This window comes from Dipodomys spectabilis, unplaced genomic scaffold, assembly GCF_019054845.1.
Source record: "Dipodomys spectabilis isolate Male_0828 unplaced genomic scaffold, ASM1905484v1 ptg000059l, whole genome shotgun sequence".
Taxonomy (NCBI): Eukaryota; Metazoa; Chordata; class Mammalia; order Rodentia; family Heteromyidae; genus Dipodomys; species Dipodomys spectabilis.
The window spans coordinates 2,538,256-2,562,623 of NW_024870736.1; the positions used below are offsets into that span (position 1 = coordinate 2,538,256).

A 24,368-nucleotide genomic window follows, 5' to 3' on the forward strand; every position below is an offset into this window, starting at 1 on the left:
GCCTCAAAAAAAAAAAAAAAAAAAAGAAAAAGAAAAACTTGAGAAAGTCTGTTTTTTGTATTTTTGAAATATACAATAAAAGTATTTCCTGACTTCCAAATTTGATGTTGCAATTATAGAAAGCTGTTTTCAGTCTACCCCTTTTAGGAAATTAGGAATTGAACTTTAGTTTCCTCAGTATCAGTGCTCTGATGACAGGCACCATGTTTCATATGTGATACTCTGTGGTGCATGTCTAGTAAGAGGGTCTGAAAGAGTGCTATATATAGTCCATTGGCTTGAGGCACACATCTGTACCTATGCCTGTAGTATCATCTGACCCAGGCCCCTCAGAAACAGGCCAGAGTAGTAGAAATGCCCCTTCCCAGTTAGTTACCTGCAGGTTCCATTGCAAGGACACTTACTGGAAAATGTCCTCAACCCATAATAAAGGAAACACTGATCTGTGAATCCATTAATGAACTAGCAGCAAGACTAATAGGTTGGCCATGCATCTAATTTCATTTCCTAAGCCTCAGTGAAAGAATCTAAAAACTTCTATCCACCCTTAGAAATAGGGCAAACAAGGGAGATAACGGTGACATGATATTGGAGGCTGGAAAGATGATGGGAGAAAATTCAGTGAGGTCAGTCAAGATCACCATTTGGAAGATGTCTCAGAGACACAGAAAGTGGCCACAAGAAAGGGTGTTTTATCTTCCTAGGTATCTTCTATTCAGACCACTGGAAGATGTATGAGCTGAAGGAGCCCAGCCAAACACAGCTAAGGGTTTGGGGTCTTTGCCAGTCCTGCAGTTTGAAGATGCAATGCATGCTGGGGCAGAGGAACCTCCAGGATGACAATGAAGACAGTCTTGAGATGACAACTGAATCCTAAAGTACAGCTTGTCCAGAGGAAGGGGAAACAGTTGGGAGGGCCCTGGTCACAAAGCCTTTGCAGTGTATGAGTATGAGTGTGAGTGTGAGTGTGTGTGTGTAGGCTGATGAAACTAGATGCACCAAAATAGTGTATTAAACGATGAGCAGGTCATTACATCTAGAAAATAGGAATTCTTACTCAAGAGAAAGGCAGAGGCAGCTATTCCAGAGTGGCAGCAGGATCTCAAGGAAGACCCCATATCAAGGGGAAAAGACAAGGTGCTCAACAACTTCTTGTGAGAACGAACATACACAAAATGGTGTCAATTGGTAGTGGATCCAAAGAACACAAAGTGGAGGAATAAGGATATATATATATATAAACTGAGGAATATGGATATACATTTATATATAACATTATATATATATAAATAGAACTTCATGAAACAAACAAAAAATAGGCAGTAATAAATACAGGACTATAAGAAGGGATTAGAAAGGAGGAGGAATGGGCCAGGAATTACCCAAGTCTTTTACAGGCCACTTCAAACTATGTACAAGTAGTTCTTAAAAAATTAAAATTAGCTAGATGTGGTGGTACACACTTGTAATCCCTCCCTCTTCAGGAAGCTGAGACAGGAGGATGACAGGTTCAAGGCAACCTGGGTGACATAGCAAGATGCTATGTGAAAAACTAAAGTCAATTTTCAAATGACCCACTGACAGCTGCCTACGCTCTCCAATCTTCTCATCTGCTTGCTCACCATAACTACTGAAATGGTAGGTGAAAAACACTGACTCCTGGCAGAAGAAGCATGAGAGAATTGAAGAGTACTTTGAAATAGTTTTATTGGCTCATAAGACCTTTGCATATAAAAAAAATACCCAAAACACTATGCAGTATTAAATCACAATTACATTATTTTTTTTTTACCAATTGAAACTACCCAGAATATACATTTTTTAAAGGAAAAAAACCCTACTGAACTCAATTCTGAAATGACATTATGACTTAAATACTATGACAAAATAGATAATTCCTTATAACATTAATTCATTGCACAAAGCTGCCAGATATTTTCATAAGCATAACCATTGCACAGAGTGCAAATGAACACAATTTCAATGGTACACATTTAGTTGAAGTAACCACCTCTGCCTACAGAACTCTTTAAGTTTCTGGTACAAAAGGCTGGTCTCTTTTTAACTTCCACTAGGCAACCCAACACCAACATCCAGTGACTTTTTCCTCCTGGCCTTCCTGAAGCCAGAAGCCTCTTTCTGTTGCCACTGCCTGAGAGTCAGCATCGCCTCTGCTTGAAGAAATCAACTCCTCTCAACTCCTCAGGCAGGTACTCTTGGTCCACAGGCTCACTGTACATGGGGTTGTACTTGTAGCCTTTACTGTAGCCCAAATCCTTCATCAGCCTGGTGGGGGCATTCCTCAGGTGCAGGGGGACAGGGGGCAAAGGCCCCTGGTGGTTCCGCAGGCAGGCTTTGACATTGTTGTAGGCGTTGTACACCTCAATGGACTTTGGGGCCCGGGCAAAATAGACCACACACTGGGCCAGAAGCACCTTGGATGCAGAAAGGTACATGTTACTAAGATGATGCCAGAAAGTTCCTATTTGGCAGAAGGTTTTATGACCCTTCTTGTTGAGTCCCATCACGTTTTTTCCTCCTTCTCACCTCATCTGAACACCCAGCTACCACAGAGGAAAAAAAACAACAACAACAAAAACTCCTCTGAGGTAAGAGGTTAGTCAGACCAGGGCTGCTCACTTAAACAGAACAACTTTTTAGTATATGAACTTTTTCTTAAACTATTCATACAAAAAAAAAAACAACCAGATGAACAGAGAGCTGTCTGGAAGTGAAAGTACAAAGGCTTCCTGTTCAGCAAATCTAACTTTTCTGTCCCTTGTCCCTACCCCAGAAAGCCTGGAGTACTATCCCTGAGCTCTGGGACTCCTACAGATAGTTTGAAAACATGACCTTGTTGGTACTATTTGTACCCAGGTCTCATCTCTCCAGAAGGCCAAGATTCTATGCAAAGGAATTTAAAAGCCAAGCAGCTTAGTCAGTAGGCCCGATACACCAATGGTGAAGGCAAAACATATATCAAAATTCACAAAGGGACAGAACACAAAGAGACAGTTTTACAGAGAACTGGGCTGATTACTTTACCTCACATTCGGGCATGCCTATAAAATGACAGCCTTGGTAGGCAGCAACTGCTTGTGTTAATGCAGACGGGTCTGCCAGGCCTGCCATACACACAGAAAGACAAAGGAAAGTTTAAGTCAAATGCACATCATTCCAAACTGTCTGCATGCTGCTGTGACCATAAACAATTATTAGACATAGTGACCAATGAAGTCCCATTTAGCAAAATAAATTAACTTATCTCTGACACAGTATACTTAAGAAATACTTAAAAGAGTGTCAAAAATTATTTTCTTGTGGATAAAAACTTTGTATCTAGTAAGAAAGACACTATGTACAACAAACATAAGGAGCAAAGGCCATGAAGACATCACAGGACAGATACATTAAAAACAAAACATTTACAAAGACCAGAGACTTTAAAGGAAAGCTTTTCTGATCTTTGTTTTCATTTTTATTCTTTAATTTTATTTTTTGTGACAGTCTTGGGGTGGGTTTGAACTCAGATCCTAAGCACTGAACTTTTGTGCTCAAGGCTAGTGCTCTAATAGTTGAACCGCAGCTCTACTTCTGGTGTTTTTTGGGTAATTAATTGAAGGTAAGAGTAACAGGCTTTTCTGCCCAGGCTGGCTTTGAACCACTATTCTCAGATTTCAGCCTCCTGAGTAGCTAAGATTACGGGCATGAGCCACTAGCACCTTGCTGATCTTTGTTTTAAATGTTCAGTGTCTTCCAAGTCTGCCTCAGGAAACTGTCTAATGAAAAACTTAGTATCTGGCTACAAAGCAAATTCAAATTTTGTCTTTTATTATTTCAATACTCTGAATAGCCAATTGTGTTTTAAAAAACATTCTTGAGCAGGAAGCAGAAAATGGTGACTTTTTGAAGACATGCACCATGAAATAGGTATGAATTCCTGTTCAGCTTTTTTTTAAGCTTCCTTCATCATGTCTAGTAGAATTCATTGTATTTTTAGTCTAAAAGAAGCTACTTCCTTCCTCACGCTACTTGCCCTCCCCTGATCGTCCACAGCACTCACCAATGTCCTCGCTGGCAAACCTCACCAGCCTCCTTGCTACGTAGAGTGGGTCTTCCCCTCCCTCAAGCATGCGTGCCAGCCAGTAGAGAGAGGCGTTCTGGTCAGAGCCCCGCATGGCCTTGTGCAGGGCGGAGATGCAGTTGTAGTGTTCCTCTCCTGTACACCAGAGAGAACAATACTGACATGGGCTGCAGTGTGAGATGTGGGCTGCTAGGAGCAATGGGAAGGATGGGGCTTGACAACTGTCTTCAAATCTCACTCAGTGGGGAACAAAGCCTGGCTCAGCCCCATGGCTGATGTCCCTGGGATAGGTTGCATGTCCCATATGGGGGAAGATGGAGAAACCTGCATTCAGACACAAGAGGCAAGGGGAGGGAAGGGGCATGCCACTCTGACAGGTAATTCTTTCACAACAGTGGGTTGGCCATTACAAGGGGTGGAGGGAGAAGCACTCTCACATCCTGGTCTCATGCTCTGCCCCAATAGTCTATTTGAGGAAAACTGGCTGTTGACCTAGGCATAGACACTAGGATGGAGAAGAGAGTGGTAGGACAGCTGTTACAGCCCATTTGTTCCTCTGTGTCATTTCCAGCTGCCTTCCTAATCTCAAAGCCCATGGTCATTTTTACTACAGCCTTGACATGGGATTACTTATGTGGCAGAATCCCAAGAGGACTGGTACATGGGCAAGTAGCTTGAACCCTGACAGTATTGTAGCCCTACCCTTACCTCCTCACCCCCCAAAAAAATCAATGAAAAAAAATCAATACTTTACAAAAAACACATTTAAGGGAGGACATGACAGCTAAACAATTACAAAAAATAAGCAGTGGCACTTGCACACATTTCCCCAACTTTCTGACTACTCTTTCACAGAAGATCAGAGAACACTGTCTCCCAAAAGGGAATGGGGTACTGTTCGTCTGAGTCCTTCCAGAGAAGCACCTGGTCTCTGCTCATCACAAGCCATGTCAACAATAGGACTGTGTTCTGGGTAGAACTTGGCCCCAGAACAAATCCTAGCAGCTGGTGAGATGACAGTTGGTTGATGGAAATGAGAACAAGTGGCAAGATGCTGGCCTACTGCAGGGGTAACACCCAAAATACTGATGGCAGAGCCTTAATGACACAAGAGAATAGCTAGAGTAGATGGATGGCATTAGCCCAGATACTAGAGTTCTGTGGATAAACTGAGTATTCCTTGTGCCAGGTGTGTTTTCCTAGTAAAGTTAGCTATGCTAGTTGGGAAAGTGTCCTGGCTGATCCACATGGTTCCAGCCCTTGCCCCTCACCATTTTATCCTGCTGCCCAAAAGATATCCTTTGCTTTGTTCCTCTTCCAGACAGTGCTAGGCTTGGCAAAATATATAGGTATGGATGGGTAGAAGAAACATCTCTAGCTCACTTTCTTCAACTGCATATGCTCTATCACGGTTACTCATTCAGCTTTACTGTGTCAATGAGAGAGGTAATCCCAATGGTATAGTGGGCCAAACCATGGGCTCTGGAGCCAGAGACTGGGCTTAAATATCAAACTCATTATCCGTGCAACCATGGGCAAGCTGTGGATCCCTCAAGGTTCTCAATGGTAAAAGTGGGGTCACCAAGACCAGCAACCTTATAATGTTATTTTAAATAATACAGGCCCTGCACAAGGCAAACATGACAAAAACATGGTATCAGGGTTACCTTCTATTGCTATATTATGCTACCCTTCAGTTTTGCTTTTTATAACTGGAAATTTCATATTATTTACACAGAATAATGTAAATACCCAGCAGAAAATTTTTTCTCATTTGCAAAGTTCTTCACTCTAATGTACAAACTACTTATACGTTCCTACTAGTGAGAAACTATGTATTACATGACATTAAAATAAACAATACAAACTCTGGGGGTGGGATGTTTGTCTCGGTGGAGTTACAAAAAGTCCTAAGAATCGAATCCAAAGGTTCCCAGAAAAATGCTTCTATAATTCTTTTTTTTAATGGAATAGCCTATAAGAGAACACTTCTCAAGGATAGGAAGTACATTTCACATGTCTGTAATCTCCTGTGGAGCAGATGCACTAGAGGGGGGCGGGGTGAGGGTGCTTTACATGAGGGGCAGAGGCTGTGGCACTGAGAAACCTCCACTGCCACTATTCTTCCTGGGACAGTGAAGAGCTACTATTAAGGTGATACCCACTGCACCTGGCTCCCTAGAGTCCTAGGGTCCAAGGGTAACTCTTCTCAGTAACACACATTCAGGTGAGTTCAGTGATTGCTCAGCAGGGTTGTATAGGCACATGTGGACAGTAGGGAAGGACATGATCTTGAGGAACAGCCAAACTCAGACTTGAATTATCTTCATTTCCTACTTCTATTTTGAGGACTTTCAGAAATCTATACTCAATAATCAAATTTTAGTGAATGTCATGTTATATGGATTTTAACTGATAGCTTGATAAAGCAAAAATCTAAATCTCATTTCTTTCTGAAATCAAAGTCTAGTCTAAACAAAGCTCTTTTGGGACACTCACAAGAAAAGAGAAAGACTACCACGCTGGACCCTCAGAAACAAACAAGGGAGAGCCTAGCATGTGAGAATTCTTTCATCTCTTCAAAGTTTTACATCTAGATATTTTACTTTTCAAGCACTGACATGACATTCAAGAGTACAAGGGAGAGATGACCATGTGAGTAGGCTCCTGGAGAGAGAAATGTTCTGATCAGAACACAGATAGGATTGTGTGTTCAAAGTGTCTGGTGTGCTTTTAGCACTAATTAACACCCTACAGTAACACTAGCCAAAGGGCATTAAGGCCACAGAGCTCTGGTCACTAAGAACAAGCAGAAAACAAGTTCACTCAGGGGAAGCAGTGCTTGGAATTAGTCTTCAGTCCTTTTAGCTCTTTGCTAGCTAGCACTTCCCATCATCAGGAAACAGCAGAGACAGCATAGTCAACTGTAGGCCTGCAGTGTCCAATTATCAGCTTCCTTTTCAAAATGGAAGGTCTTTTAAAGATATAGAAACTGTATTCCAGTTACTGCACTAAGACTGAATTCAGAGTCATACAAATGTTAAAGCCCCAGAGTCCAGCCTAATCTATAGTAAATTAACTTCATCTCCCACCTCTTTTATAGAAAAAAAAAAAAAAAAAAAGAAAATGTGCTGGGTACTAGTGGCTCATGCTTGTAATCCTAGCTACTCAAGGAGGCTGAGATCTGAAGATTGTGGTTCAAAACAAGCCTGGGTAAGAAAGTCCATAAGACTCTTATTTCCAATAAATTACTGAAAAGCTGGAAGTGGAGCTATGGCTCAAGTGGTAGAACACCAGCCTTGAGCAAATAAAGAAGTTTAGGGATAGCACCCAGGCCCCGAGTTCAAGCCCCAAGACCAGCACAAAACACAAAACAAAACAAAAACCCAAATGTGCCATACCTATAATATTTAACATTGCCAGCTCAAGAATTTTGTAAGTTGGTATGTCTGCCCTATATATGCCATCTGTAAATGCAATTCCATGCATAGTAAAACTAAATTTTCAAAGCTACTACAAAACAAAAGCATCAAGATCTATAACATGTAACTTTTAGTTTAGGTTCTAGATATAAAGAATTTAACTTTCAAGAGAATGAAGTTATTTACTGCAAAAGCTTTCTTGTTACTTACTGACATGATGCCAAGAATTGCTCACTGTCAACTGAAGTGCTACTAGTGAGGAATGGGAAATACCTAACAAGTTTCTAAATGACAGGGAAGCCTAAAGCTTCAGGCCTCAAATTCCTCTTGATTCTTATCCTGGGAACTTCTGCTTTATGCCTTTATTCAGGAAAGTCAATCCTGTGAGGTTTAATTTTATATACAGATCCAATTGAGTATGAGGGACAAACTTTGGACCCAGTAGGTTAGACACCTAGCAATGAGCATGTTGTACTCACACTTATTTCCCTAATATTACTCTCTCCACATTCCAATTACTCACCTGCTCGGTCATATAGAATGTGGGACCTTTGAAGGCCTTCCTTCACATCATTCTCGGTGATCAAAACTCTGCTGGGAGAATAGGTTTGTCCACTCTTCTTGCAGAACATCTTCCTAGAACTCAACCTGGCCAGCACTGCCAGCTGTAGTCCATTCAAGCCAGTGCGGGCATCCCCATCACTGAGATATGCCAGGGTGTCTACAGCTTTATCTTCTATAAACACAGAGGGCCTGTAACACAATCAGTATTATTGTCACTCAGGTCACACACTTATTCCACAGCACATCTCAAAGTAAATTTCTTAGTGAGGCTGAATGAAAAGCTACCTTAGATCTAGGCTTTTGCCTCTGATTCTGAACTCATATTGTTTTTTTTTCCAAGATAATTTTTTTGTATGAAAATACTGTACAGAGGGGTAACAATTACATGGGCAAGATAATGAGTACATTTCTTATCAAGCATTGTAGCCTCCTCCTTTGTTTCCCCTTACCAGCCTCCCCCTGTCCCCTCTGAACTCATATTGTTAATGAAACATTTTGGAGAGTAAAAACTGACCAGATCTTATAAGTTTTAAGGGTTTCTCATGATACTGTATCTCATCAGTGAGACAGTTCACTACAAATCATATACTGAATGGTATACTACTCATGAGCCACAATGTTACCTTCAATGTGAAAATTCATTCATATAAGCTGTGCGAAATAGAATAACAAAAACTTTGTTAGAAATGTTCACACTTCATTAGTGTATGGAAAATATGGCTGAAGGTCAAACCATATCCTGAAGATACCAGAATGTTTTGATCACCTTCCACACAGAAGAGACAGCATTACATTAGAATAATAATTTCTAGATCAGATAGTTCAATCCTTATTTTAAAAACAACAAATGAAGTTCCTGGTAACTCTGTGCATAGTCGTACCTAGAATGCATTTCCATACTGCATGCAGTAGGCTACTTCATAGAGGGTGTCAGTCACATAAAATATGTATAGAATAGCAGAGAGGGTATCAGGTTTCACTAGCTTGAGAACTGATCAGAAAACTTGGCAAGAAATTAGCTGTTAGGTTACACCTCTCTCCAAATGACAGGGCTAAAATTTACAATCATGTTTCTATGTTTGGACTATCATAGGGAAGGTCTATGATTAGCTTTCAAGTCTGATTCAACAAACGTTTCTCTTTCCATTATAGTTACATATGCTACCTAGCACCTTTCATTACTTATAAAGGTCAGAACTGCTAGTTGCACATTTGTGAAGCAAAGATTAATCTTTAAAAAAATTTACAGTTTAACTCATATCATTATTAATCTTCTGCTGATAGTATCTTCAGTCATTAACTGGGCCGAGCTAAGAGGTTCTGAAGCAGGGTGTCCAGCTTGTCTGCTATGGTCAACAGAGAATTTCTTATTGCACATTCAAACAGACTACTTCACTAGGTGAATAATGCCCAAATGTATTTGATTTTCACCAAAAGATTTGTCTAATTTTATAAAGACCTATTTATTATTCCCTTATTTACTAAAAATGTCCCAAACTCCTCTCACCACAGGTAAGACACCTGGTTTGACTTAGCCTTGCAAGAATCAATTGTTTCTCTACGGAGTTATGATGTTCACCTGAGCCTCACTGTTCTGGTTGGCCGCCCAGAGTCATCTTCCTTCCTTCTAATGGCAACAGACTGACACCTCACAGAGGACTTACAACACACCCAGGGCTGCACTCTTTAAAACCTAAGGAATAATTTCTCAGCCAGAAACAAGACTTTCTGGAAGAGAGCTTAAAAGAAAATACCAAAATACATTCTAATGACAATGTGTGGAACCAGGCGCTGATTGCTCATATTTGTAATCCCAGCTATTAGGGAGGCTGAAACTTGAGGATTGTAGTTTGAAGCCAGCCCAGGCAGAAAAGTCTCTGGGACACTTATCTCTAATTAATCAGCAAAAAGCCAGAGGAAGAGGTATGGCTCAAGTGGCAGAAAACCAGTTTGCTTGAAAAGCCAAGGAAAAGCATGAAGCCCTGAGTTCAAACCTAGTACTGTTAAAAAAAAAAAGGGGGGGGGGGTGGTGGTAGAAGAGGAGCAGCATTAGAGTGGTAGCCCAGGATATACCTGACCAGGAATGGCATGTGTGTATGAGTCTATGTGTGGCATATGTGCAGAGAAAACCCAAATTGCCTTATTACCTTGTTTCTGCCTCAGAACTACTAAAAGCAATGCCTTCCACTATCTTGGAAAGCACCCAAGTTACAAAAAACCTGAACCTCCTGAGGACAGAAAAGGAGTAAAATAAGCAAGACCACCAGTCACCTCTCCATCTCCTCTAAATATTGAGTACCTCAAGGACAGCAATAAAGTTTTGTTCTTTGGTTGTATTCCCAATAGCTGGTAGATAATAAGCTTTCAATGATAGCTCAACTTGCTCATCATCTCAGAGTGAAAATGTATTTTTAAAAAGTCATGTGAACATACAGGAAAAAAAAAAAGCCCACTATCTCCAACACCTATAGATAATAGCTATGATGTCCATCCATTGAAATTCTCTTATGATTCAATCAACTGAGCAGCTATTAACCTTCTATTTTTAAAACAAAATTCAAATCTGTGTAGTTTAACATACTTAAAATTTTAATTGTTTGAAAAATAACCTACTCAGATCTCTTGATTTCCAAATATCCCAAATACATGCATATTACATTCAATTTTAAAAGGAAAAAAAAGTTACCTGCTACTAGACAACCTTAAAACTAGCACTTTGGCATTTATCCATTTCCTATTACTTTGTCCTTAACTGCATCATATATTTACAAATAGCAGTTCATTTATTTACTACAACTGAGTAAGACTTTAAAAATGGTATGTATTATATATAATTGGGAAATAGGTTCCTTTGATATTTAAAGTCCTAAGCAAAATATAAGTCATTCTGTTATTCTGGTTCTGTTTCAGAGAATGAAGCTGCAACTGCCACAAAGAGAATTCAACAAAAGTCACCCAACCCACACACTGTTCCTTCATCCCTTTGGATAAAAATCTATATTCCAGAATTTCTAGCAAATACTGACATGCCCAAACTAAACCAAGATAAGTCAAACCAACTTAACAGATCCATATCAAGCATCGAAATAGAAACAGAAACATCAATAAGAGACCTTCCATCCAAGCAAAGCCCAGGACCAGATGGGTTCACTGCTGAATTCTACAAGGCCTTCAAAGCAGAACTCACACCTATACTCCCCCAACTCTTCAATGAAATTGAAAGTGAAAGTTCACTACCCAACTCTTTCTATGAAGTTATCATAACCCTCATCTCAAAACCAGACAGGGACTCATCAAAGAAAGAGAACTATAGACCCATTCTTTGATGACCATTGATGCAAAACTTCTCAACAAAATTTTGGCTAATCGACTTCAACAAGTCATCAAAAAAATCATACACCATGATCAAACAGGATTCATTTCAGGGATGCAAAGATGGTTCAATATATGCAAATCAATTAATATAACACATCACATCAAAAAGAACCACTTGATTATCTCAATAGATGCCGAAAAAGCATTTGACTAGACCCAACACCCCTTTATGATGAAAGCTCTGGAGAAGCTAGGAATAGGGAACATTCCTCAATACAATAAAGGCTATGTATGACAACCCTACAGCCAGCATTATACTTAATGGTAAAAAGCTAAAGCTATTTCCTCTAAAATCAGGAACAAGACAAGATGTCCATTTTCTCCACTTCTCTTCAATTTATTAATTAGAATACCTAGCTACAGCAAAAAGACAAGATGCAAACATAAAAGAGATCCAAATAGGGAAAGATGAAGTAAAACTCTCCCTTTTTGCAGATGACATGATTTTGTATTTAAAGCACCCAATGGACTCCACTCCCAAGCTACTCAAGCTGATTCAAAACTTTGGCAAAGTAGCAGGTATAAAATTAACCCTCAAAAATCAATGGCTTTCCGGTATGCCAATAATGAGAAAAGCGCAGCTGAAATGAGGAAAGCAACTCCTTTCGTAATAGCCTCACAATAAATAAATTACCTAGGAATAAAGTTAACTAAAGAAGTGAAGGACCTCTATGAAGAAAACTTTAAAAATCTGAAAAAAGAAAATTAAAGCAGATCTAAGGAAGTGGAAAAACCTCCCAAGCTCCTAGATAGGGAGGATTAACATCGTGAAAATGGCAATCCTGCCAAAGGCTATCTACAAATTCAATGCAAAACCCATCAACATCCCAAACTCATTCTTCAATGAAATAGAAGAAGCAATCCAAAAATTCATATGGAACAATGAAAGACCCTGAATGGCAAAAATAATCCTTAGCAGAAAGAACAATGCTGGAGGAATAACAATACCATACTTCAAGCTCTACTACAAAGCCATAGTAATCAAAACAGCTTGGTACTGGCACACGAATAGACCCGAAGACCAATGGAGTAGAACTGAAGACCCAGAAATGAACCCACAGACCGATAGCCACCTAATCTTTGACAAGGGGGCCAAAAAAAGAGAATGGAAGAAAGATAGTCTCTTCAGTAAATGGTGCTGTCAAAATTGGTTAATACCTGTAGAAAACTAAAATTAGATCTTTATATATCAACCTGCACCAGAATCAACATCAAATGGATCAGAGACCTTGAAGTAAAAGCAGACACCCTGAAAATATTACAGGAAGGAATAGGAGAAACTCTAGGGTTCCTTGGCACAGGTTGAAATTTTCTTAATAGAGACCCAGAAACACAATAAATCAAAGCAAGGTTGGAAAAATGGGATTGCATGAAACCGCAGAGCTTCTGCATGGCAAAGGACATAGCTAGCAAGATCAATAGAAAGCCCACAGATTGGGAGAAGATCTTCACTAGCTATACAACAAAGGCCTTATATCTAAAATATACTTAGAACTCAAAAAATTAAGTCACCCAAAAACAAATCCTCAAAGAAACAACCACCCCATTAATAAGTGGGCTAAAGACTTAAAGAGAGACTTCTCTGAAGAGGAAATAAGAATGGCCAATAGACACATGAAGAAATGCTTAACTTCTCTGGCCATAAAAGAAATGCAAATCAAACCAACATTGAGATTCTACCTCACAACAGTTAGAATGGCTATAATCAAAAAAAATCTAATAATGACAAATGCTAGAGGGGATATGGCCAAAAGGGAACCCTATTGCATTGTTGGTGGGAGTGTAAACTTGTTCAGTCACTCTGGAAAGCAGTATGAAGATTCCTCAAAAGACTTCACATAGAGCTCCCCTATGACACAGCAATCCCACTTCTGGGCATTTACCCAAATGATCACAAACAAGGCCATAATAAAGCTACCGGCACAACTATGTTTATTTACTGCAGCATTATTCACCACAGTTAAGATATGGAACCAACCCTGATGACGTTCAAGAAAATGTGGTACTATACTTCTATGCTTCATAGTTTATCATCTAATAAAAAGGAACTAGTGATAGCTATATTGTAGAGCTAGACCAAGGATGTCTTTCCAAATTGTACTATGCCATAAATCTGATTGGGCTTTGAGGTGAGGTGAATAGTGACCCCAAAGATATAAGTCCTAATCTTTAGAACCTGTAACATGACTTAATTTGAGAACAGCCTTTGTAGGTATGACTATGAATCTTAATGAGCCCATCTTAGATTTAGTATGCATCCTAAATCCAATGACAAATGTTCTCATAAGACACAGAAGACATGTAAATGTAAATGGCCATACTGCCAAAAATGATCTACAAATTTAACACAATCCCCATCAAAATCCCAATGATGTTCTTTACCAAGACAGACAAAAAAAAATCCAAAAATTTATATGAACAACAAAAGACCTCAAATAGCCAAAGCAGTTGTACTCAAAAAAAGCAGTGCTGGTAGTACCACAATCCCAGACCTCAAGCTCTACCACAGAGCTATATTAAACAAAATAGCTTGAAACTGGCACAAAACCACCCAGAGATCAAGGGAACAGACTAGAAGACCCAGAAATAAAACCATAGTCTTACAGTTATCTGATATTTGAAAAGTAGCCAAAAATATACAATGGAAAAAAAGATAGACTCTTCAATAACTGGTATTGGGAAAACTGAGCATCTATATGCAGAAAACCAAAAGTGGATCCCTGTTTGTCACTATGCACTAATATCAACTCAATGTGGATCAAAGACCTCAACATCAGACCTGAAACTTTGAAATTACTGCAAGAGGGAGTAGGAGAAACACTATATCTTATAAGCAGAAACTTCTTGAAAAGAGTCCTAGGGGCACAGCAGATAGGAGAAAAGCCTTGAAAAATGGGATTACATAAAAATAAAAGTTTTTGCACTGCAAAGGTCATAGTTACTAAACTAGAAAGACAGCCAACAGACTAAGAGAAAATCTTTCCCAGCAACACATCAAAGGCCTAATATCCAAAATATCCAAGAAATTAATCCCTTCCAAAACCAATAAACCAATGACCAGATGGGCAAAGAGCTAAGGAGACTTCTCACAAAAGGTAAGAATAGCAACAAAACATACAAGGAAATGCAAATCAAAACAACTCTGAGATTCCATATCACCTTAGTTAGACTGGTCAACATTGTGAATTTGAACAACAAATGCTGGAGGAAATGTGGGTAAAAAGGAATCCCACTGCACTGTTGGTGGGAATGTAAACTAGTACAACCATCCTAGACAGTGGTCTGGAGGTTCCCCCAAAAAGTAAACATAGATCTTCCCTATTACCCAATTATACTACTCCTGGGCATCTATCCAGAACATCACATGCCAGGATACCATAAAGGATACCATTTTAACTGCTGCACTATTAACAATAGCCAACTTATGGAAACAACCCAAATGCCCTACAATAGATTGGGGGGGGGGGGGGAATCAAACAGTTGTGTACCTACACATAATGCAATTTTACACAGCCATTAGAAATAATAAAATTTGCAGGGAAATGGATAGGAGGATACTCTTAGGGGAGGGAGCACAAAGGCACATGCCTCTGATCACATAAAATAGTATTTATTGAAATGAACTCCAGGAAACAGAAACAAGGGTTTTCTTTTGCTTGGGCTCCTCTTTGGAGGTGATTTAAGCCATAGCACCACACAGGACAGATATCCTTTCACCTCCTTTGTCCAACTCTTAGTCTTGTCTGGTTAGTCAGAGGGCAATTCTACTTTCTCATTCCTCACTCCCTGTTCATGTCTGCCTAGACATGGGCCAAGACTATAAGGTCCCCAAACAACTTCTTCAAGGTGTTCTGAATACACACATGTGGTGATCTGGGTATCTGTGATCCTTTAGAGTCTGTACTTGAGGATGAACAAATGCTGGTTTACCTTCTCAATTTCAATAGCAGAAAATCATCATACTAGAGACCATGGAATTCCTTTCTGGACTCCCAAATTAATCCAGCATAGAGACAGCATGTTTAGCTGTATCATGTGAGTAAAATGCATTGTTAACTAGCCATATAAGCTAAAGAACCATACAAATGTAAAGACCTTTCTATTTCATCTCTAATTCTGCTAGTCCTTCAAAACTCAACTTGGTATCCTTTCATCAGGTTTTAGATGCCTCTTCTCTATACCTCATCCCTGCACACAGCATGCATTACAAACTATTTGCTCAGCAGCCTTGATCCTACCTCATGCCCTCAACAGCTGCAGGAATGTGCTTTGCAATCCTTAGCCAATGCCTAGCATATACAGGACCTCCCATTTCTACTGAATAAACAGAGACATAAAATATGTTATAAAGAATACTTGGGAGCTGGGAAGTTGGCTCAGTGGTACAGTGCTTGCCTCTCATGCATGAAGCTTTGGGTTTGATTCCTCAGCACCACATAAGCAGAAAAAAATGGGAAGTGGCACTGTGACACAAGTGGTAGGGTACTAGCCTTGAGCTGAGGCCCAGAGTTCCAGAGGAAAAAAAAAATACTTGGGCTGGGATTGTAGTTCAGCTTATTTGCAGGGAGGTTGGTTTCCAACCCCTTTGAGTGTGCTCTAGTGGGAATATTCGTGTGCATACTGTGTGAGCCTCCTAGCTCAAGTATAAGCAAGAATGGTGAAAGCTGCAGCTTGTTTAACTTCATATTCATTACTCCTGTTCACCCCTCATGCATCTTCAGTCTAAGACTTCTGTGTACGTGTAGTAGTTGCTACCTAGAGCACCAAAATACCAAATGTCTACTCACAGCTTTCCAGAGAAATGAGTTCTCAAAGCTAAGAGTCTTCTCTTCTGGCTACATCAGTGTAACCAATCTGATTTATGTGCTAATGCCAGGCAGCAGGGATTTGAAAGTAAAATTTTATCCACAACAACTAAAAGGCAACATAATACACTCTTAACTACTTATAGCCATGAGATTCTGGTTACTTCTTTCAAGAAATCACTTACAATTAAGATTTTATTCTGTGACCTGAAACATCACCCAAATCTTGACAGAATTGCTAGCAAGTAGACAAATTAATGGATCTTAGCTGAGTAATTCATTTTTGCTCTGCTTCCTGCTGCTGAAGAAAGGCTCTTGATACTAAGGGTAGTTATCCCTAATGCTGGACTATGCCAAAAATATACAAATATGCTATGTTTTGTGTCCTGAGAGCTAAGATTTATTCACTCACTAACCAGCTGAACATAGTGCTGGGTTATAGAGAAAAATAAGTCCCTGAGTTCTTAGCTTGCTGAAGTAGGTGGCGGACATCAGTAAGCAAGAGATAATGAAGGGAAGCCTTAAATAGGAGCAATTCCGAATGAATGACAGTGGAAAAAATAAACCATCTATTGGCTATGAGACATATTCTGACAATTTTATTGTCATATTTTATTTGTCAATTTTATTGACATATTCTGACATATTCTGTAATTTTACCAGATTCAGAATAACTTATATATCTGTCTCAGTAACTAATTAAAATTTTAATTCTTTCATGGATGCTTAATGCTAGCTAATTTCCTTGAAATCTTTTATTCTTTTGGTGGTTCTGGGTTTTAAACTAAGGTCCTCATGCTTATCAGACTGATCTCTATCACTTAAATCATGCCCCTAGCTCTTACTTTCTTATAATTATATAGGGTCTAATATTTTTTGCCTGGGGCTGGCCTTGTACTGAGATCTTCCCATTCTGCCTCCAAATAGCTGTGATTACAATATGTACCACCATATTCAGTTGATTGGATGAAACTGGTCTTGCTTATTAGCTTGGGTTGGTCTTGAACTGGGACTGTCACAATTTCTACTTCTTTTTTTTTTTTGGGTCCGGTCGTGGGGCCTGAACTCTGGGCCTGGGCGCTGTCCCTCAGCTCTTCAGTTCAAGGTTAGCACTCTACCACTTGAGTCACAGTGCCATTTCTGGCTTCTTCTAAGGAGTTTATTGGAGATAAGAGTCATCATGGACTTTTCTGCTCAGGCTGGCTTTGAACCATGATCCTCAGATGTCAACCAGATGCCACTGGTGCCTGACTGGAAATCTTTTAAAATGCAAAAGTGTTTTCTTCCTGATGATCCACAGTTATAATGTCCTTATTTCAGATGAATTATGGCAGAACAGTGACTGGCAAAAGAGGAAAATCTGAAAATTTCAATTCTATGAAAATATGACATGAATAAAAAATTATACTAAATAAATTACAGGGTATAAAACTGTAGACAGCTATGATAATCATAATACAGAAAAAATACACAGAAATGTTAGAAAAAAATTATTTCTTTTTCAGCTTATCTTTACCACAGCTAATAAGTCTATAATGAGAATTTTATTATAGAAAAGCTATGTTGTCGGCACTTTGTATCCACAAGTTCCAAATCCTCAAATTTAACTAACCTCAGGTTGAAAAAAAATCTTTTTTAAAGATACATCTATACAGTACGTTTGAATCTTTTTCCCTTAAACAACACAGAATTTACATTAAGGTGTAGCTCATTGGCAGTGCACTTACCTATGGTGAGACCAAGTACATCCTAAGCAACACAAAATAAATAGAATAAGACAGTAATCTAAAGATGAATTAAGGTATATGGGAAGATGTGTCTAAATTCTATGTAAACACTGCATCTTTTGATATTAGGGACTTGAACATCTACCAAGTTTTAGATCTGTAGGGGTCATCAAACCAACTCCCATGCAGATATTAAGGGATGACTGTACTCTATACATGGTCTAGCGGGAGCTCCTTCCCAGATCTTGACAAGTGCCCAATCCATGAAAGGTTCCTGAATATGAGCAAACCTGATTGATACCAGCAGGCTTCATCTCATTTCTGCCAGCAATCCTAATGGTCAGAGTACTACTATATTCCAAAATGAGGCAACTTTTTTCTGCCCAGGGGTCCATGGACAAATGTTGTAAGGCTTTCATAAGGCATGGCAACATTCTTCTTACATCTGAGACTGAAACAAATGTGAGAGGCTAGACATGGGGAGAGACTGCTGAAACCTAAATCCTGAGCCAACAACTATGCCTGTGTGTTAATCCTCACAGAAACATGGCTCCAGAACTTCGCCTCAGGGCAATCACAAGCAGCTGCGTAGTCCACAGCATGAGGGCAATGGCCTTTCCTCAAACCAGGTTACGGTCCCAGGGCATTATTACAGTCAATAGGGAGGTAAACGTCTTTTGCTAAGTATGTTCTGATAGAGAAAGGAAAATCTCTGATTCAGGAAACCAAATTGATGAACCACGATATGTATACTCTGTACATAACTGAACTCATGTGGTGCTCATATTCACCAAAAGGAATGTCATTTTCTGATAAAATGTCTTTACTTTTATGAAGCTAAGTTGGTTTTTTGTGTATGCTAATTACCTTAATTGCATGATAATATTTAAAAATAATAATAAACTATGGGACAGAGATTTAGTAGATCTATTCCTTATCTCCAAAGACCTATAAGTCTAGTAAGTACTATCCAAATAATTCTTTAAAATAATCCACACTTTTTGAGATCTTAAAACAGTAAAATAGAAGAACCTTAAGCAGAAATACAAACACCCAAAAACTAAATTAACAAAACAATACTAAAGCTTGAAAATTATAAACGTATCCATCAGAAGCTAAAAAAATGCACCTAAAAAGAAAGGAAATGATCGGAATGATCTACTTGTTGGTAAAATCCAGCAGGTCTTTTTACTGGCAGATTAACATTTCTTCTCATTCCCAATGCTCTCTGCGGAGGCCCAGCCCTTTCTGGCCCCATGCCAGATTCTCTGGGAGGTTCAGACCCCCTGGCCTTGCACACTGTCAACTTACTCAGAGCTGCTGTTGCTGCTGTGGCTCAGAGGGTCAGTGGGACGGCTAGAGTCTAGGACATGGATTCCCAGTGAGTTGATTGCTCTCATTAAAACAGTCACCATTGCCTCTACTGGAAGTTTCTCAAGAACAATCACTCGACAGCGGCTTAAAAGAGCAGCGTTGACCTGGAAGGAAGGGTTTTCAGTGGTTGCCCCAATCAGCGTAATCGTCCCACATTCCACATGAGGAAGGAAAGTGTCCTAGTCATGAGAGGAAAACAGAAGTAAATGATTCCAGTCAGTAGCCACCTGCAGAATCCCAAGTAAGTTGGCTGTCTATTCTTTCATTTTTCTAATTTCTACCTTTAGATTGTATGCATCTGATATGGACACAACATCCGGAAGACTGTTACTATTGGTTTTTAAGCCTAAACTAACATAACTTGGACGCTAATGTCTAAACCTGATCTCTTATTTATAGAATAACTCTTAGTAGAATTAGTTTCAACATAAATGACTTAACTTAAACTATCTCTGTCCAATGCTGTGCTTCAAAAAGATTACTTTTCTAAAACTCTCTTTCAGTACAAGTACTCAACTACATTGTTATTCTTCCTAACAAACTTTGTGAATATGTAACTAGCAGGTACTTTCTTATTGGCAAATGTTAAGGTAAGTCAAGGGTCCCCTATAAAACCTAGAATGCCAGGAAGAACTCTACAGAGTTTTTTCCTAAAAAAGATTCAGAAAAGGAGAAAGTTTATGAAATTTTTGAAACAGTTCTAGCTACAATTAAAAGCAACAAAATAGATCAAAGAAAAAATATGCCCCCAAATGTTTTACTATTTAGAAAAACCTCCAAAGTGGCTTTGTTTGTAAAAATAGTTTCCTTTTATTCCTGGAAGCTACTGAAATAAATATAGTGACTAGATCTTAGGACATTCACCTGGATAAGACCTGAAGGCACAGATAATAAAATTTCAAGTTTGAAAATACATAATAGAGGGGAAAAAAACCCTTAATGATCTTAAAATCAAGTTCAAATGTTTACAGTAATATTTTTAAATTAAAATCTTTAATTTAAATATTTTAAATTAAAATTCCCTAAAAATTGGAAATGAACTAAATGCTGTTTTTCTGATATGGACAGTTCAGGGATATAGCAAACACTTCATTCACACCAGACAAGAGTTTTCTTGTTAGCAAAACATGAGAAAGTGTGGCCTCTTGGTATATAGTTAGTAATAACAAGTCTCTAGCACTGGTATAGTGCTTTTAACTTTTTAAAGTTATGTCATAAACTCTATTTGATGTACACAATTACCAAAACACAGAAAAGGAAGTTAATATACCTGCTGAGACTTATTGAACCGATGAATCTCATCAATAAAAAGGATGGTTTTCCTTTTGAAAAAGCTCTTTTCATTTTGAGCTTGTTTTATGACATCTCGCACATCATTTGTCTTGGCATTTGTTGCAGACAATGTCACAAACCTTATGCTATGTTTCTTGCTGTTGTTTGCTATGATGTGAGCCAGGGTGGTCTAGAAAAAATACACACAGTTTGAAACACTTATCAGACAAAGCAAGAAGCAGCACCTGTGGGTATTACAAAGCAGCATCAACACTATCAAGCAACCTAAACTCTAAACAATATTCAGAGGCACAGATGATCTGAACTATAAATATAGCAGGAAAGTAGCTAACTATTAAGCTAATCCTGACCTTTTCTCATTTGTCCCTAAGCCCTGTGATTCCTTTAATGGGAACTCAAGATCTTTGGAATCCCAGTAAAGAGCAACTGTCTTGATTTAGCAGAGCCTGGGTAACAGCTGTGACCCCTCACCAGAGAAAATTCTCCTTCCTTCATCCAAGAGAGATTGCAGTTAAAGGACAGGATAGGACTGATCTTAGAACTGGAGCTCAAATAGGAAGCTCAAGAAGGCAGTGAGAAAAGGAGTGAATAGTTTCCAAGTTGAGAACCAGTAACTCCCTAGTACCTGAGATGACAGCAGCCTACTCCTAAATGTCTACTCAGGAAAGAAAATAGAAGCACCACTTTGATATTGTTGGCATTACTCAATAAATATCACTGCCATTATTAATACTATTACTATTGTTAGCACTGTACTATGAAGATTGGGGGGAAAATGGGAGGAGTATTTAATGAGAGAAATAATTCTGTTCCTGAATGGAGATACTTTATTTTTTTGCTGGTCCTAGGGCTTGAACTCAAGGTCTGGGAGCTGTCCCTGAACATTTTTGCTCAAGACTACAACTCTACCTCTTGAGCCACAGCTCCATTTCCAGTTTTCTTGGTGGTTAATTGGAGATGAGTCCCACGGCCTTTTCTGCTTGGTCTGACTTTGAACTGTAATCATCAAGTAGCTGCCTCCTGCATAGCTAGGATTACAGGCATGAGTCACTGATGCCTGGCAGAGATACTTTGTAAAGCACTGTTAGATACCATGGCTGCTGCTTGACAAATCCCAGCATGTCTGCCTTTTAGACTTGGGGTCTCATGTCACTTAAGATGTGACTGAGCACCAACTGCCTTGATAAGCAGACAGTAGAAACTCTACTTCACTAAATCTTCTATGACCCATCCACATCTGACTTGCAGTTTGAGACCACCAAATATGAGATTATCCATTCTTATGTTGTTACGTAAATACTTCAAAATGACTCCAATGCTCCCTAAATGGGGTAACAACTAAATTCAGAGGGGTCAGGGCAGATGTCAACATGGAATTATTAAGGTGGAAAGTGTAGCTCATAGACTGAGTACATGCATAGCATATGTATGTAAAGTCTTGGGTTCAATTCACAGCACACACATACACACCTGACTTATGCCTGGCAAAAGGGACATGAATACAAACAAGCCACAAAAAGAGAGTGATGCATTTTGGGACTTGGAGGAGAGGTGTGGTAAAGAGATAAATTTTGAATGCTCTTGTGTATGCAAGAGTCTGAACCTCAAAGCTAGGAAAGCTCTTTACATTCTGATTCTAATTCTGCCCAACACTTGGGCTCATTCTCCTTCCTCTTCTATGGAAAGAGCATCCTACAGTTAAGCATTACAACTCCCTCTTTCCAGGGCCACCCTCTCCTCCACATTTTTTTCTCAAGTATTTTTCAAATGACAAGCTTTCTGAACCCATAACAACTTATCTTTACTACCTTCCTCTGGACTTGGGCCAATTCCTAACGAAAATACATGAACTGAACCCAGAAAAAGGTACTGGGGCTCCTTCAAACAGTATGAAAAAGCCATGTAAATGTTTGATGGAAATGACATGCACAGGTAGAGATATTTCATGAGTCCTGAAAACCACTCTTAAACCAACAACTAGTAGAAAAAAGAAGCACAATAGAAAAAAAAGTAATTGCTTTTTCCATATGTACATAAATGTTCCCTTCCAATTCTTCCAACATATTATTACCTTGGATTAGGTAAGCAAAAACCAGGAGTGAGAGAACAGCAATGAAACAAAAAGGTATTTGGAATCTGAATCCCCATCTTCGCATAAACCTACTATTCATAGGCTTCTGCCTTTAGAAAACGCCCAGCAAGTGTCTCAGGAATTGGGTGGGTTGAATGTGTGACGTTTACACACCCATCACGGCCTCCACTGGAGGACCTGGCACCGCGCCCTCTCCTGGGAGTAAGGTGTGGGGATGCTGAGGACTGTACCCCGCCTAGCCCGTGACAGCGGTGTGCTGGGCCCTCGATGGGTCGGCACTCACCTTGCCGCAGCCCGGCGGACCCCACAGGATGAGCGAAGGGATCTCGTTGGCCTCCAGCAGCGACCGGAGAAGCGTCTCCTGCCCCACGGCCCGGCTCTGCCCGATGTAGTCCTGCAGAGTGTCTGGGCGCATCTTGTCGGCCAGTGGCTTGCCCTCCAGCATCTGTCGGATCTCCTCCGCCGCCAGTGCCCGGGGATGCGCACGGCCCGCGCCGGCCACGAAGGTGGCGTCGGCGGTGTCCGCGTCCCAGTGGCCCGGGTCGTCCTCGCCATCTACGTCTGCGTCCCCGTCTCCCTCGCCATCGCCGTCGCCTCCCGCCTCCTCCTCTGGCGCCTCCGTCTCGTCCCAGCTGCGGGGAGACGCGCTGCCCGCCGCGGCGGCGGCCGCTGGCCGCTTCCCCGACCCCTTCCGGGCCGGGCTGCTGGAGCGGGCTACCGGGAAGTCGGGGATGAGGCGGGCGCCGCTGGGCGTGGGCGGCGCGTCGTAGCTCTCCCGGCTCTCGGTCTCGCCGCCGTCGTCGCCCTCTTCGCCCTCGCCCTCGCTGCTCTCGGCCGCCGTCGGGGTGGCCGGCTGCTTCAGCGCCGAGCTCTCCGACAGCCGCCGTCTCTTGGCACCGGGAGGCGAGGCCCCCTTGGCCCGCTCTCCGGCGCGGTGCGGCCCGGCTGTGGGCTCCGCGTGCCCCGCAGGGTGCAGCAGCAGGCAGCGATCCAGGTGCGAGTTGATGTGCGCGGCGGGCATCATCTGCTGGCACACGGGGCACTGCACCTGGTGCAGCTGCGACAGGAAAGGGTCGTCCTCCGGCCCGCTCACCTCCATGGCGGCCGCCGCCCTCCCCGCTTGCCCGACGCGGCCTCACCTGCCACCAAAATACCGAGGGCTCCGATGCCCGCCACTAGGCCCCGTGCCGCGCGACCCTAGCTCGGGGAGGCGGCTGGACGCGCGCGGGCCGGGGGAGGGCGCCGCTCATGCCTCACGTGCGGAGCTCCCGCGTCGGCGCGCCCTCCGCCGGCCGCGGGAAACGCGGCAGATAGCACGTCGGGACCTGTAGTCCGAGACCGATTGCCCCGCCGTAAGCCGCGTCTCGCGCGGACCTTCGAGAAATGTAATTATTTTTAGGTTATTCAGAAGTAGGCAACGTTTCGCGAGGCACGCCGGGAATTGTAGTTCAATGGCAGTCGCCAGGGCCGCAACTGGTCCACTTCCGGCTCCGCGAAAAGACTTTGTGTGGGGTGGGTGGGAATCGGAGCAGCGCGCCTGTGCGTCTGTGCAGCGCCGGAAACGCTCCCCTTCCTCGCGAGTGAGCGGGTGGAAGGAGGTGGTATGTTTGTGTCCGGGACTGCGGCTTCCTG

The 24,368-nt window shown here is 41.0% G+C and overlaps 1 protein-coding gene across 2 annotated transcripts; it reads right to left on the minus strand.

Annotated features, from left to right (window-relative positions):
- Window positions 1-1,690: 1,690 nt before the first annotated feature.
- Wrnip1 (WRN helicase interacting protein 1) lies at window positions 1,691-24,042 on the minus strand. 2 transcript variants are annotated; one of them, XM_042680326.1, is made up of 7 exons: window positions 23,020-24,042; window positions 20,622-20,813; window positions 19,289-19,530; window positions 8,030-8,259; window positions 4,064-4,219; window positions 3,046-3,125; window positions 1,691-2,435 (listed from the first exon to the last, which is right to left on the minus strand). In XM_042680326.1, exons 1-7 carry the CDS (start codon window positions 23,833-23,835, stop codon window positions 2,160-2,162), a joined length of 1,992 nt encoding a protein of 663 aa, XP_042536260.1. In that variant the 5' UTR covers window positions 23,836-24,042; the 3' UTR covers window positions 1,691-2,159. The 2 variants fall into 2 exon arrangements, with proteins under 2 accessions (XP_042536260.1, XP_042536261.1); XM_042680327.1 differs by lacking the exon at window positions 3,046-3,125 and having other exon boundaries at window positions 2,291-2,435; window positions 23,020-23,921.
- Between the last annotated feature and the right edge of the window lie 326 nt (window positions 24,043-24,368).

Bases quoted from the DNA above. Each gene is read 5' to 3' on its own strand.
- Wrnip1 (XM_042680326.1), bottom strand. From the start codon at position 23,835: ATGGAGGTGAGCGGGCCGGAGGACGACCCTTTCCTGTCGCAGCTGCAC. The intron at 8,260-19,288 runs GTAAGTTGACAG...ATTGTGTTACAG, and splicing joins AGCAGCAACAGCAGCTCTGA to GCCCTCTGTGTTTATAGAAG. The intron at 3,126-4,063 runs GTGAGTGCTGTG...TGTGTATGGCAG, and splicing joins GTTTGCCAGCGAGGACATTG to GCCTGGCAGACCCGTCTGCA.